This window comes from Clupea harengus, chromosome 9 (assembly GCF_900700415.2).
Source record: "Clupea harengus chromosome 9, Ch_v2.0.2, whole genome shotgun sequence".
NCBI lineage: Eukaryota > Metazoa > Chordata > Actinopteri > Clupeiformes > Clupeidae > Clupea > Clupea harengus.
This window is the reverse complement of record NC_045160.1, coordinates 1,391,846-1,407,150: the sequence shown is the minus strand read 5'-3', so window position 1 is coordinate 1,407,150 and position 15,305 is coordinate 1,391,846. Positions and strand designations below refer to the sequence as shown.

General features: G+C 45.9%; 1 protein-coding gene across 1 annotated transcript in view; it reads left to right on the top strand.

Annotated features, from left to right (window-relative positions):
• lhfpl6 (LHFPL tetraspan subfamily member 6) overlaps window positions 1–14,612 on the top strand; it is a 54,684-nt gene extending 40,072 nt beyond the window's left edge. Inside the window, exons 3-4 of the mRNA XM_012830966.3 lie at window positions 9,815–9,913; window positions 13,561–14,612. Of these exons, the coding sequence (XP_012686420.1) occupies window positions 9,815–9,913; window positions 13,561–13,679 (218 nt within the window). The 3' untranslated portion in view covers window positions 13,680–14,612. The remainder of the gene's footprint in view (window positions 1–9,814; window positions 9,914–13,560) is intronic.
• Window positions 14,613–15,305: the final 693 nt, after the last annotated feature.

Genomic DNA, 15,305 nt, shown 5'->3' with positions numbered 1-15,305 from the left:
GTGGAGAGCAAGAAAAGCAGAAAGGCGGATGTTTCTCACAGGCCCTCCTTACATTCCTCTGTTTTCTTTTTCCCCCCTCGAAAACATTCTTTCGATTCATTCCCATCTGACTTCTCCATTTACCCGGTGAAGAGAGAGAGAGAGAGAGAAAGAGAGAGAGAGAGAGAGAGAGAGAGGTGGGGGTCTGGTCTAGTTTATAAGCTCAAAGGGCAAAAATGAAGGCTAAATTGGCAGGAGAAGAGAGCGAGAGTTTGTTTCTCATGGCTTTTCCGAGTTCTTTAACACACAAGCCGGCTGAACAAGCCCCACAATTGGTCTTTCTTTTTCTTGTTTGTATGGTGTTTTTTTTTTTTTTTTAATCTGTAGGCTGTCAATTGAATCCTACTCGAGCGAGTTGTACTCTCTTTGACATTCCAAGATTATAAACTGTTAGCTATTTTTGTTGTGGCTGTTGTTGTTGTTGCTGTAACTCATTTAGTACACTTTCTGCAGCCCCTTCAGTTGCATCAGTAGTCTATTTTTGTCCACAATCTGCAGAGAATTCAGCAAGCTGAAAGAGCCGTAGCCAACACCTAGTCAAGGCCCTAAATCACTTTGTCAGCACACTCATTTTACAGCTGTCTGCAGTCAGGCGGAAGTTTATTTTCCCACCTTAATTGATGTTTTAATTCATTGCTGGCCCCCACGGCAAACTGGATGATTCATTAAGTATTTGATTAGATAAACCCCGCCATCGACGCAGAGGCCCTGACGAGGTTTTGTACAGGAAGCAGATCGATGCAGACCAGGCAACCAGTGCTTTAGCTCACGGCCCCGCTGGTGGGAGGCTGTAGCTGGGCTTGAGGAGTCGGGGAGGTGGGGTGGAGGGTCTGGAGGTAGTGACAGCAGAACACGGAACAAATTGAGCATGTGTCACCTGGCCATGAACACAGGTCCCTGGAGGAGGCACTGCTGATATTCGCCCGTCCTGGTGCCACGGGTCCCTGGAGGAGGGACTGCCGATATTTGCCCGTCCTGGTGCCACGGGTCCCTGGAGGAGGGACTGCCGATATTTGCCCGTCCTGGTGCCACAGCTCCCTGGAGCCTGAAGAGGAGCTATCAGGGGCAGCCATTATGACACTGGGGGTGTTGAAGAGAGTGGAGACTGAAACAGTTTTCCAAAAGAAGCGCTAAAGAAAAGGGATCGCTTTTTATGCTTCTTTTCTGCACAAAGGTTTGTGTGTGTGTGTGGGGGGGGGGGATGACCACTTTCTTTCGTTTCAACTACTACTCTGTGAAATACAAAGCATGAGGTCAAAGTGATTTGCGTGTTTTTGTTTGGACATTCCAAAGGGTCAGTTGCACGAGTGTGCGGAATCTCGCTAGTTCCAATGCGGAGCTTAACAATTCCCTCTGAAACGAAGACGCATGGTGCACAGTGATATGTTGGTGTTTTGTGTCAGCCTTTCAGCCTTTTGATTGGTGGGGGTATGTCTTTTCTAAAGGGTATCTGGTTTCGTTTAGCAGGCCATGATGACTCCATTCCCAATAGGACTTGGGCCTGCAGGGCAGTGCACAGTGTGACCTGACCTCTTAGACTTCTTTGAGGGTGGGGGTCATGTTGTTCTCATGAATTGATTTGCCAGTCTTTAGCTCAAAATTCCTCGCTGTCATTTGATAGTAAAACCACACGGCTTTTAGCAAACGGGGGAGCATTTTACACTGTCTGGTTTTAACAAATGGAGGCCGAACAGTGAGGAGTTAAAGAGAGAATAAATAATCTGCTGTTTGTATGCCATTGAACCGTGACCTCGCTTTCCAATTCTGGAAGCTGACAGCCCTTTCTCAGACTGGTGTGGACAGCTGTTATCAGTATAAATACACATTTGATCTGTTAGAGAGCGAAAGGGAGCGAGAAAACACCTCACTAGTCCTCAGAGCCAGAGGAGATTAAACACCCCACGCTTTTGACACACTATCATGTTCACAGCTTGCTTTCACGAGGCACCTTCCCACAGCACCCCAAAAACTTTCCCACCGATTTACCCCTCCCTATCTCCACTCTCTTCCCATCAACTCCACCCCCCTTCATCAACCTTCAGATCCTTTTCATCGGGCTCCCAGAATGCTTTGCCTGCTCCCACGGGATTAGAGAAGAGCGTTCAACATCGATAAACGGGCTGCAGTAAAACTCCTTGTGGTGATGCCGCCTTTATCCAGTTAAAACTAGAAAAGGGGAGTAAACGCAGTCATATAAACATCTGGGAATCTGGGAAGCACAGCACGTTGACAAACTTGAATCTGAATCTGATGGACGGCTGAGCTTGGAATGAAATGGGTTTAACAGTACAGGGAAGTGTTGATAAGAAGTCAATTTTCTCTAAACAGATCATTACGGGCTGGCGAGCCACTTACAAAAGTGTGATTGCTTTTTTTTTCACGTCATGATCGTAATCACAGTATGTCAAAAGGAGCAGATGGATAGAATCATGTCTACTATGAGCTAAAGCTTTCTCATTTGAATTTTATTGAGGCTTTCGAACAATACTGGGAATGTTATCTGACACCAGACAAAAAAAAATGAAAATAATAATAACAATAAAGCACCCTCAACCAGATTGCTTGAGACCCAGGGATTCGGGGGAGTTTTAATAGGATTATGGTGGAGGTCAGAGTTTACATTGTGCATGTGACTAACCTCAGAATTCCAAGGATGCAGCTTAAATAGGCTTTGCTTGATGTTCTTTGCAAACTGCCTTTTTCTGCGGGGCGATAGGGGGAATTAAAAAGCTTTTGTTGTGTCTAGACAACTGCATGCATGAATGCATCTTTTTCATATCAGCAATGAAAATATATGAAATATAAAATTGAACAAAGTCTATTTATTATCTGATCAACATCCATTGTTTGTTGAGCTGTTGTCAAATGGCACTCCTGATATACTTTGATATTCATGCAAAGTTTTGATAGTAGGGTGTTTCAATTTTCTTATCTTTCCACACTGTCATTCCCTCTTTCTCGTACGCTCTAACTCCCCTTCTTTTCTCTCTCTCTCTCTCTCTCTCTCTCTCTCTCTATCCTTCATTCCCCCTCTCTCTATCTCTGGAGGATAGACAGAGCTTGTCTGGCTGGTTTATTCAAATCTGACTGTCAATTTGTTTCTCTCTTCCTGCTCTGCCTCATAGGGCTCCTCTCTCTCTCTCTCTGTCTCGTCACTCCACTCTTTCACCAACTCTCCAAAAGCCGGGGTCTCCCTTCGAGCCGGGCACCAACCCGGGACCATTCACGCCGTGCCATTCTCTCATCACCAAAACCTCAGCCAGACCCCTTTTCCTTCCTCTCTTTTTTTGTTCTACTGCCCTTTCTTTTATCCCTCCGGGGCCCTTTGAATAATAAAAACGTGAATGCCTTTGTGTGTGGGGCGTGAATCCGGGGCCCAGAACTCCTGAATCGCCACTGACGAGGACGAGGACGAGGACAAGCAGCGGATGACAAAAGGCACTCCCACTACAGCCCTCTACTAAGGATTTCACACAGGACAGGCTTTTGGCATTCAGACAATGGGGGCCCTTGGCATTGCTGAAAAGGAAGCCCCCACCTGGGCCTAACCATCCCTGAGCTGGATGAAGATCTCACCTGCCTCACAGTTCCTCCCATGTCCCCGTGAGGGGTCGTAAAATAGACACAGTGGGGAAGCCGCGCTCAACGAACATACCGAGTCTAGTTGAAAAAACACTCACTTCGCCCCCAGTATTCGCATTAGGACCGGCAAGCTTAAAAGGAATATTTTCACAGTCAGAAGTCCACCTTAAATAATGATTGTTCATGTTATAGATATTGGTTAATGACGTGTCGTTATTCATGTCATAAAATCGAATTAGCCTAAAATTAGCAGTAGCGCCGGTAAGACATGGCAGCCCGCTCAGGCGCCCGTCTGTAATTATAACAACCCATTCAATCACCTGAGGCTTCTAGCAGGAGAAGCCTGAATTTATCTCCACTGGCCCCCCTAGTGGGAAAGACTGCCCTGATTTGTATTTGCAAAGTGTTTGAGGAGTGTTTAATTACTGGTTGGAGCGGCAGACTCCTGACTCGAGACCGGAGCTGAGTGAACAGAGCAAGGAGAGAGAGAGAGATGGAGGGAGAAGCAATCAAAGAGATCTGAGCAGGAATTAAATGGGAAAAAGGACTCATTAAGGCAGACACTGAAGGAGATATCGAGCCCTGCCTAATGGTGAACAGTAATGGGACCCCCGTTCCCCCCCGTTCCAGATGATGGACCAGTTTTACACTTGCGGCATTGATGTGCATTGAACCCACTCCTCTTGGAAAACTCACTCCAACTTCAGCTGGCAGCCTGGCGCTCGCTCAGCCTATCCTCTCCATCCTCTTCTCTACCCACTCACCCCATTCTTCTGGACAGCTGTCAACCATCTCCTCCGCCAGGCCAGTTACTATGGAAACCGCCTCCGTTAGCCCACGCGCTAAAACTGCCGCCCGCCGCTAAAGTGGACCATGGAACAGTAAGCGGCGCAATAACGGAAATGAATGTAGCAAGCAGCCTCTACATACAATGCTATACAGCCACGGAAACTATCCTAAAACCGAGCCGTTTCGGTCGGCGGATTACATCAATTTTGCTCGATTTACTTTCAAGTGACGTAAGTGCGTAATTCACAGTAGACAATGGCAATTTAGATTATAGCTATTGACGGGAACTCAGCATGAAAGTGTGGGGTTGGTTAAGGCCACATGGTTGCCTTCCAAAGGGTCAGAAATAGAGGGTTTGTGGATCTGTGGTGACCAGCTTTCATTGCCCTGTTTAGGGCTTTACTGAAAACCAAAGCACCTCTTTGCAGTTGTCAAACCCTCTCTGAAACGAACGTATTTCATCTCTGTGTGGGAGTACTAAAGCCAGCAGCTCCGGCTGTCGCCCATTCTAGCACTGTTAATTGCAGCCAGATCTCAGTGTTGATGGGATTGGAATGACTGACTGGAAGACCTTCAGCTGTGTTGTTTTTCGAGCAGATGTGTGAAAACACAACCGCATTCAAATGGAGTTGTGAAGTGGCATTTTAGAGTGGATGCCTCAGAAATCACCCTGCATGATTTTACCTAATGTAATTTCATAATGAAAACTTCAAAACTAGGTTAGTATACTTATAACAGACCTATTGTCCCAAATAATGTTTTCGTTATGTTTCAAAAAGTTCTCAAAAGTGTAGTGTAGTGTGATTGCTATGAACCAGGATCTCTAATTGATGATGCATGATTTCCCTTAGCGTTGACAAATAAAGCATGCTCGGATCATGTCCCATCAAAGCATGATCACTTCAGGGTAATCTCTCGAGCCCTTTCAGAAGCACACAGAGCCTGAAGTGGGCTGCGGGCGAGGAGGGACCGGCTTCGGTGCCAGCACCACATTGTCCACGTTGGCAGTGTAGGCAAAGCAGTCACGGAAGTGGCCTGGAAAAAGGGGGGAAAAAACAGCACGCTTTGCTGCCACTGACCTTGTTCTCACCACCCTCTCGCCCCCTCGTGCCCCTTCCTCTATCCCCCCCCCCCCCCCCCCATCCTCTCCTTTTGGCATGTTGGCATGTAAACATATGTGCGCACGGTGGCTGTTCCCATTCTTGGTAATCTTCTTCCACCTCCCCGCCTGCCACACCACGCCCACCCCTTCATCACTCACCACCACCACCACCTTTTTCCGTCTCTCAATAACCCACATGAGAAGTGTGGAGGATGGGATTTTTTGCAGCTTTAAGAGCGAGCAATAAAGGCTGCTCAAACAAGCAAGCACAGAATAAGACAGCCCGCACGGTATGGCAGCAATGCATTCATTTCACACAGACTCTTTTTTGGTGCCCACATTTTTTGGGTGTAAACCACTACGGCTTTGCTTACACAACGGCACAAGTTTATTTAAGTGCAAAGCTGCGGAGGGGGTTAGCGCGCGCTTCAGACCTATATGGCACAGGAGACACACTGTTTGAGACTTCATCTCCGAGATCCACACGGCTTAGCCGCCATGAGAAACAAAAGACTCTCGGGGGATTACATCATAGCATTCCTTTTGGATACAGCAGCATTTTCCTCTCATCCTTGTGTTTCAGAGTTTGATTTGTATAGCAGATGCTTGACTCATCAGACTTTTGGATGGTGGAAAGTATTCACACAGATATCTGATGTGACAGATTGTTTTATTTTAATTTTTTTTTTCAAACTAATGACTTTAAAAAGTTCTTTCTCAAGTCAGCCGAATGAATAAAGCATGTGGATGATGAGGCAGGGGGAAGGACGGATGAAAGTTCTGGCACGTGATGTTCCATCCTGATGAGCTACCTATCCATCCTTTTCTTCCTCACCTTTCTTCTTAGTGCCTGGCACCATGCAAAAGGGAATGAATGAGTAGGACGTTCTCCTGTGCCACTTGGCTGACATCCTGGAGGGTCTTTTTCTCGCTCTCTGTCTCTCTCTTTCTCTCTCTCTCTCTCTCTCTCTCTCTCTCACTCACTCACTCTCTCACTCTCTCTCTCACTCACTCAATCTCTGTCTATATCTCTCTCTCTCTCTCACTCACTCACTCACTCTCTCAGTCTCTCTCTCTCTCGGTCTGTCTCACTCACTCTCTCAGTCTCTCTCTCTCACTCACTCACTCTCTCTCCCTCACTCTCTCACTCTCTCAGTCTCTCAGTCTCTCTCTCTCTCTGTCTGTCTCACTCACTCTCTCACTCAGTCTCTCTCACTCACTCACTCTCTCTCCCTCACTCACTCACTCACTCTCTCTCTCTCCCTCACTCACTCACTCACTCTCTCATTCTCTCTCTGTCTCTGTGTCCCTCTCTTCCTGAAGGGTGCCGACCCATACTCCCTTTTGCCTTTGTTTCACTTGCACCGCCCTCAGGCATTTCTAGCCGATTAGATGCTTCCTTATCTTCCTGGCATTGCTCAGAACTTAAAAGAGAATCCATGATTTTGTTTAATATTCAGTATGAATACATTACCATCACAACATGCTCTTCTAACAGCTACAAATTCACACTGCAGTATCTCAGCAGACGAACGTATTATATAACCCCCCCAACCCCAACCCCCCCCCCCCCCCCCCCCCCCCAAAAATGATGCCAGAAAAAGTTTTCTTCTCTCACTCAACAGGAAGGCTACAAGCGAGACATAGCCTACATCATCTCACCCAAACCTAGCTTCTCCACTCACTGACACCCCCACCCCAGCCCACACCCCCGGAAAAAAAAACCTAGTCCTTTGATGATGCTTCCTCTTCTGAATCCTCAGTGCAAAAAACCTCCACAGTTCAAAACCAGACCTCCTCAGAGCACTGAGCGCCCAAACAGAGCGCTGATTTTAAGGATGGGGGGATGGCGAAGACAGGGCTTCGCTACATCAAAAAGCGAGAGATCAACAGAAAAAAGAGAGCGAGAGAGAGAGAGAGAGAGAGAGAAACAGAGAGCAGCTATATTCTTTCCTCTGATCCCTTACTCTTAATGACTCAGACCTACATAGAATCCTCCTTGCTGTTCATCAGGAAATGTCAGTGAATTAGAACGCATTGATTTGAATCCACATAGCAGACTGAAAAAAAGGGACGCTGGTGTCAAAAAGAATGAGAGCCATTCATGAGGAAACTTGATTAATGGCTATCGATCCGCCGGCACAGGAGAATGCGTGAATACGATTTGGTCCGACGCGGAGCGCCGCTCTCCAGATGTCAGGAGTCGCAAAGTGTATGTGACAGCGGGTCAACGTCTTGGAGGGACAGAGAGTATACTGGGGATGTCAGTCAACGCTGGGAGTCAGTCACAGCTGTAGTTAGCGGTGTAGCTGTAGTTACCGGTGTAGCTGTTGCAGATTCCACCCAAACAGGCCAGTGTTAGGGAATCACTAAGCTCCTGTCTCAAGGGATTCACAGAACTGTCTTCTTTTTCCCCCCTTCTTTTCGGTGAGAAATAGCAGACTCTGAGATAGTCAGCATTAAAATGTTTGCCACTGTGCAAACATAATTGGGCCCATACCCTATGATTGCTTCTCGCACAAATCCTCAGAGAGTTTAGATGCCTCTTCCTCAAACTCCTCCACAAATAGATGTGGTGTGTGGTTATTTATCTATGCCTGGTGAACCCCCCATGGGATTTGGAGAGCGGTGTTTGTGAATTACCAGGGTTTGCGGATCTGTCGTAGACACTCTCTCACTCTCTTTCTCTCTCGCACGCTCGGAGAGCTGTGCCTGCATTAATTACGGCGCATGGATGTGTGTGTGTGTGTGTGTGTGTGTGTGTGTGTGTGTGTGTGTAGGGTGGGCTTTTAGATGTTTGTGTTTCTAATGAGCGTGTATTTCAGTCTGCATTCAGGATTCAGTGCAAATGAATTCACAGGTGCTGTAAGACACGATGCTTTCACTTTGGCAGGTGTAAAATTGCAAACATTAGGATTGGGAGCATCGCATTCTCGGGTGGTAACTGGTGTGAGGTTGTGTGTGTGTGCATATGTGTGTGTGTGTGTGTGTGTGTGTGTGTGTGTGTGTGTGTGTGTGTGTGTGTGTGTGTGTGTGTGTGTGTGTGCACGCGTGTTAGATGAAATGGAGTTTGTGTGAGAGTTTAAATGAGAGAGTCTGTGTTATCTGTATTTGTACAAGAGACATGGAGAGGTAGAGTGTGTGTGTGTGTGTGTGTGTGTTTCCACGTGTCTAGTAGAAAATGACTGTGGCAAGCGAGTGAAAGAGAGTGTGTGCATATGTATTTATGTATTTGTATTTGGGAGACGGTCCTCTCACAAATTTCCTCATTTACTCCCAGTAGGTCTCACAGATGCCCCCCTCACACACACACACACACACACACACACACTGGCTGAGCCTAGTTGCCCGGCAAAGCGACAGTGGCGATTAATTCCAGCTCGTTATCTTTGACCGGCTGCAGTAAGGCCGCGCCACTGGCTGGCGGGGGTAATCAGTCCACACCCACACCCACCACCAGACACCCCGCCAAAAAGGAAAACACACACACACATACACACACACACACACACACACACACGCATACCTTTCCCCCGAATCCAGCTAACTGTTCCTCTCCTCCAGACTGATAGCCAAGCAAAAGGCAAATTGGCAAGGATTAAGCTAATGTGATCGCAAAGCCACTTACTGTGGGACCCACAGGCCAGCACTGCCCTGCCTCCAGCTGCAGCTGCCGCCCGCCCTGGAAGCGTGTCTCTCCCTCACACACACACACACACACCCACACACACACACACACACACACACACACACACACACACACACACACACAGCCTCTGAAACCTCTGGCTGCCAGTGACAAGTGGAGGGCTCCCCTGGGTCAACCTCCGCGGTGTCACCACAGTCTTGTGTTTGTGGGCAATGAAAGGGCCAGTTTATTGGCCCCGGCCGTCTGGCTCTAAGACATAATGCTGTAATGAAAAAGATGACAGGCATTGCATCAGCGCAATGCCAAGATGCAAAGAACAGGGGCGGAATGCGTGTGCCAGGGTTCACAGAGGTGCCACTGGCACAGGTCTGAAGTTATCCATCATCTCGGGCATCTGAAGTCACGGGTTGTGCAAAGTTGAGCTCTGGCTTGGAGATAAATGGCTTTTTTTGGTGTGTTTGTGTGTGTGTGTGTGGGGGGGGGGGGGGGTCTGAGATCTGCCAGAGATCACACTTTGTCTCAAAGGCATTTACTAGAGCTTTTGCATAATTTACCTATATCTTCACAACTAAGGCCATAACTCTCTTTCTCTCTCTCTCTCTCTCTCTCTCTCTCTCTCTCTCTCTCTCTCTCTCTCTCTCTCTCTCTCGCAGGACTCTTAATCGGCTCTGGGTGTGCTCTCTATCCGCTGGGTTGGGACAGTGAGGAGGTCCGGCAGACGTGCGACAACAAATCCGACCAGTTTCTGCTCGGTAAGACCACCACCACACTTCATCTCAGCGGATGAACAACAAAAGACAACAAACAAAAAACAACAAACAACAAACCACCCGAGTCAGTCTGACCACAGGCATTCACGCATCAAACGAATATCCAGTATGACTGCACTGAACAAATGATCCAAATAAAGAGTGATCAAGGCCTACAACAGTGATCAAGTGCAGAGGGATGAAAGGGATTCTACAAGACAACAAGAGAGAGGCAGGGAAATAGAGAAACTAATGGGCTTCTTCTCAATCAGTACGTGTACTGAAAATCATTTAAGGTGCTTATATTAGAGGAGAACACTTACCTCCAGCTATCTGTAGTTTCCAGCATGTGCGAGAACCATACACGAACACCCAGGCTTCCCATTGTGTAAAAGTATTACAATGGTGTTGTCCAATTTTCAGTCAATTCCTTCTCTTGAGAGAGAATGGCCTGGTGCTTCAGGCAAGTGGTCCTCGTGGATGATCTTATTATTATGGCAACACGTCATATAGTCCATAGAGTTCTTCCCTGCATACTGTGCCCAAAGGCTCCGTCGGAAAGAGGAGCAGGAGTTAGACAGGATTCAGTGAGATTGAATAGAGGGCTGTGAACAATCAAACACACAGAAACATCTTGACAATCTTTGGGGGGAAAAAAGAAAACTACAGGAACAATGAAATTGTGTGATTTAGTTATTTTTAATACCACTATATTCAGACTTTATACTCCTCTATGAACACCAGTATCCACCAGTAATTGTCTAATTAAAAAATTAGATGTACACTAATAGTACACTAATGATTTAGATGACACACTAAATAAATGATACACTAATTGCCCAGTGTATCATCATGGGCTCTTCACAACAACAGAAACTTAACAGGCTTGACAAGGCAGATTATGTTATGATTAGAATGGCTCTTCAGTAGCAATCTGGTCCAGTCTGTCCCCCTCTGAATGAAACTCTGCCACTGGCCCATATATGGCCTTGCTCTTTGTGTGTGTGTGTCTGTGTGTGTGTGTGTGTGTGTGTGTGTGTGTGTGTGTGTGTGTGTGTGTGTGTCTGTGTGTGTGTGTGTGTGTGTGTGTGTCTGTGTGTGTGTGTCTGTGTGTGTGTGTGTGTGTCTGTGTGTGTGTCTGTGTGTGTGTCTGTGTGTCTGTGTGTCTGTGTGTGTGTCTGTGTCTGTGTGTGTATGTGTGTGTGTGTGTGTGCCTGAGTGTGTGTGTGTGTGTGTGTGTGTGTGTGTGTGCCTGAGTGTGTGTGTGTGTGTGTGTGTTTAGGCTCATATCTGTATGCGTCACATGTGTGCTGCAGATGTTGTCTGTGTATGTGGCATTGAAATCCAAATAAGAAAAATGGAAATAACGTGAACCTGTGTGCATACATGTGTCTGCACATTTGCATGTAAAGTATGTGTGTGTCTGTGTGTGTGTGTGTGTCTGTGTGTCTGTGTGTCTGTGTGTGTGTGTCTGTGTGTGTGTGTGTGTGTGTGTGTGTGTGTGTGTGTGTGTGTGTGTGTGTGTGTGTGTGTGTGTGTGTGTGTGTGTGTGTGTGTGTGTGTGTATGTGTGTGTGTGAGTGGGAAAGTGCGTCTGGGTGGAATAATACTTACAAAGGAAACTCTGCCATGCCCTGATGCTGGGCTCACATCTTGGGAAAGTCCTTTGATCTTTTTCAGTATGAAACCCTGTGGAAATAGACCCAGAGGTGCCTTGTTTCTCTTCCTCTTCCTCTTCTCCTTCTTCTTCTTCTTCTTCTCATTCCTTTCATGCATGCAACCAGGTGAAAAAAGACATTTGCCCTGTGACAGTTATTCTTGGCGCAGCGAGAAATGAAGGCATCAATCTTTTTCATAGGTCTATTCTGTTACCAGGAAGGAAGGATAGCTGTGTTTTAAATATTCATAAAAATGTTTCAGAGAAAATAAAGTAGTACTATCATTTAAAGGAAGAAAATGGGGTGGCGTGGGGGGGATAATCAGTTTTCACCACTTGCTTATTGCATCATGAATAGAACAATTGAAATTTTAGAAAGCAGTTGTGACTTCGAATTTACGTTCTGAGGGAGGGAAATAGTCCTTTATGAAAGGTGATTTATTTCAGGGCACACTTTCCATCTTTGTATTTATTCGTTCCTTTCAACTACCTGCATTCATACAAAATGCATTTTCTCAGTGGAAACGTCCTGGTGTGGGCCCCTTGCCAATGCACGGACAGGCTCTATCAATCCTCCTGGCACGCAAAGCACTGTGCCGCAATGACAAATATCAGCCTCTTTATCAACATTGTACACTCCCTTTAAAAAGAACTTGGTGGTTTTCTTGAGCCGAACAGCCAACTAAAAGGGCCACTGAAAGTCAGGCATCCCTCTAAGAGCTGGACTTAAGAGAGGGGCATTAACAGTCAGTTTGAACCCCCCAGAGAACAGCTGTAATTGCAGGCCTCAGAGTTGGCGTGAGCGCAGAGAGAACCAACCATCAGGGAAGATCTAACTGGCTTGTCATTTTGTCTTCGAGCCAGATGGCTGGATAGGCAGTCACAACAAAACCTGTGGGGACTGCATGCATGGACATTTCGTGGAAGAATGAAAGTAATAACATTTAAGATCATTTTCTGTTTGTTAAGCTTTTGTTTATTTCATCCATGGCAACGCCGGGTGTGTTAGCGTCTCCATAGTCTCGCAATTGAAAACTTGAAGACTTACCCCGGGTAAATTCCATGGCACAATTCTCTTTGAAAAGTGTGTATATATATTCTCATTCCTCTCATAGTGGCAGTGGTGCAGTGAGTTGAGAGCTAATCCCTCCCCCCTCTCTCTATTTCACTGTCTCTCTCTCTCTCTTTCTCTCCCTCTGTTTATCTATTGTTCCTTCTCCCTCTGGGAAGAGCAGAAGCTGAAAGCTTGTGACAAATTTAGCTAAAGTCTCTGGTATGTGTGCGAACCTCCAGGACTGTAAACATATGTTATACACTGTTAAGTAATACACGTCAACTCTACAGTCCGTCTCTTCCCGTGAGCCACACTGCTGTTTTGTTTAGTGGCATCTGGTTAGACAGCCTCACATGAGGCAGAGAACATCCAGAGCCCTGGAATAAAAATACAAAGTTCAGTGTGTGTGTGTTTGTGTGTGTGTGTGTGTGTGTGTGTGTGTGTGTGTGTGTGTGTGTGTGTGTGTGTGTGTGTGTGCGTGTGCGCGCGTGCGTGCGTGCGTGCGTGCGTGTGTGCGTGTGTGTGTGCGCGCGTGCACATGTGTATGTATACATTTGTGTGTGCACATGTATTTTCCATTAGCATTACCATGAAACCAGTTACTCTAAAGGAGGCTGTGGCAATTCCAGATCCGGTCATAAATGCCTGCACACAATGCAGCAGGTAATACATATAAATCCCCCAAAACACATTTAGCTCACAGAGCCGTCTAATGCCAGCACATATACATCCAAATGCCCTGCACATGAACAAGAAATGACATACATGCTCCGCTGCCACCGGAGAGGCAGGTTTTCAATGAAATATAGATTCGGCCACACTTTATAATCCATTTGAAATGAATCATGAATCTGAGCTGCCTCTCTCTCTCTCTTCCTCTCACTTTCCCTCTCTCCCTCCCTCTCTGGATCCCTCCCTCCCTCTCTCTCTCTCTCACCAGGATCCTGTCAGATCGGCTGGGCATACTACTGCACGGGAGCGGGGGCAGCCTCGGCCATGCTGCTGTGTACTTGGCTGGCCTGCTTTGCTGGGAAGAAGCAGAAGCAGTACCCATATTAGAGCCGCCATCCGGGGAGAGAGAGGCTGTGAAGTGACAAAACACAGCCATGGCACGGCACTGAGGCAGAGCTAGCAAGCACGAGAGGCACAACTCAAAAGGCGTGTATGTGTGTTTGTGTGGGTGTCTGTCTGTCTGTCTGTCTGTCTGTCTGTCTCTTTTTGTGTATGTGTGTTTGAGAGAATCTGTGTGTCAGACAAACGGGAGAGGTGAGAGTGAGGGAGAAAAAAAGAGTGTGAGTGTGTGTTTGTTTGTTGTATAAATCAGGGACACACACTAAAGGCAAGATTCTCCACAGCCCTGCCTGTCACAAGGCTCCTTGCATATGACGACGCCTAGGCTGCCTCCAACGAGTACGAGAAGGAGCCGCGCGGCAACACAACAATGTGTCGTCTGAACAGACTGCCTATTAAAGCAGTTCAACTTTAAGGACAACCACTTCAGCAACAAAACAAAAGAAAAAAACGAAAAAATGTAAAAGGACCAATTTTTTCTTTTCTGTATCACTGTCAAGTAACTCTTTTGAACTAGTGTTTTTTTTTCGTTTGACTTTCATCTTGCTGGTTGGTGAAGTTCTAGTGGTAGTGTGCCCTGTGACAAAGAGAAAAGAAAAATGACTTTGTTGTTGTTGTGGAGTGCCCCCCCCCCTTTATATACCCTACACATATATTTTATTTTTAGCATATATCTGCCTTACGTGCATCATTAAAATGCAATAATCTCCATAGTATACAACCCAGATGTAGGTCCATAACACCTAATCATAATGTTTATCGGTTGATGTATGCTATAGGTATGTATATGTTGTGTTTGACAATGTATGTATCATATGAGCATACACATTTTTGTACAAAGTAAATGAAAAAATATGAAGCCATCTATTGTTTTGTTTTTTTTTGTTGTGTTTGTAAATAAACACTGTTTATTATGGTTGACTTTGCCATGTTATTTAGCTTTGATTGACTGTCCACTCCTGTTCCACTGTAGGATATGCAAATCCTGCTTTGCACGAAGGGAATATATATCGCCTTGACAACAAGAGCATTTCTCTCATTAGGTTATGGAGCAGCTTAGATCTGAGAAGCAAATATGGTAGTGCTGATTTGCTCTCACAAAAAGGGTTTCACCGGAGTGATGGGGGAGCTGAAATAATGTCCCCAATTCAGTTTCAGATTCTTCTGAGATCCAAGTTGACTAAGATCAAATTTATGAGATACATTTATGTCCTTTTGCAGGATGTTGCTTGGATATATTATAAACACAGCCTGGTAAGCCAGCAGTGATCCTGTGAATGATAAGTATGCTGCAGCAGCCTATATATTAACTACAGTGGCTTGCAAAAGTGTTCAACCCCCATAAAAATCACCATTGTCACAATTACAAAAGATACTTACACATCGTTTCCCAATTAGTATTTTTATTGTTAACATTTATGCTCTAGTATATTTAAAGCAAATAAGTGATTTGTCTGATAACATTAAAAATAAATGAATTAAAAACTGAAATATACTACATGCAAAAGTAGTCAAACCCCTGTACTTTTGATTTTCTAGATTAAGGTAGATGACAAACTATTCATAAATGATACAAAGGTGCCACTTATCTGTCCATAACTGATCATAATTAGG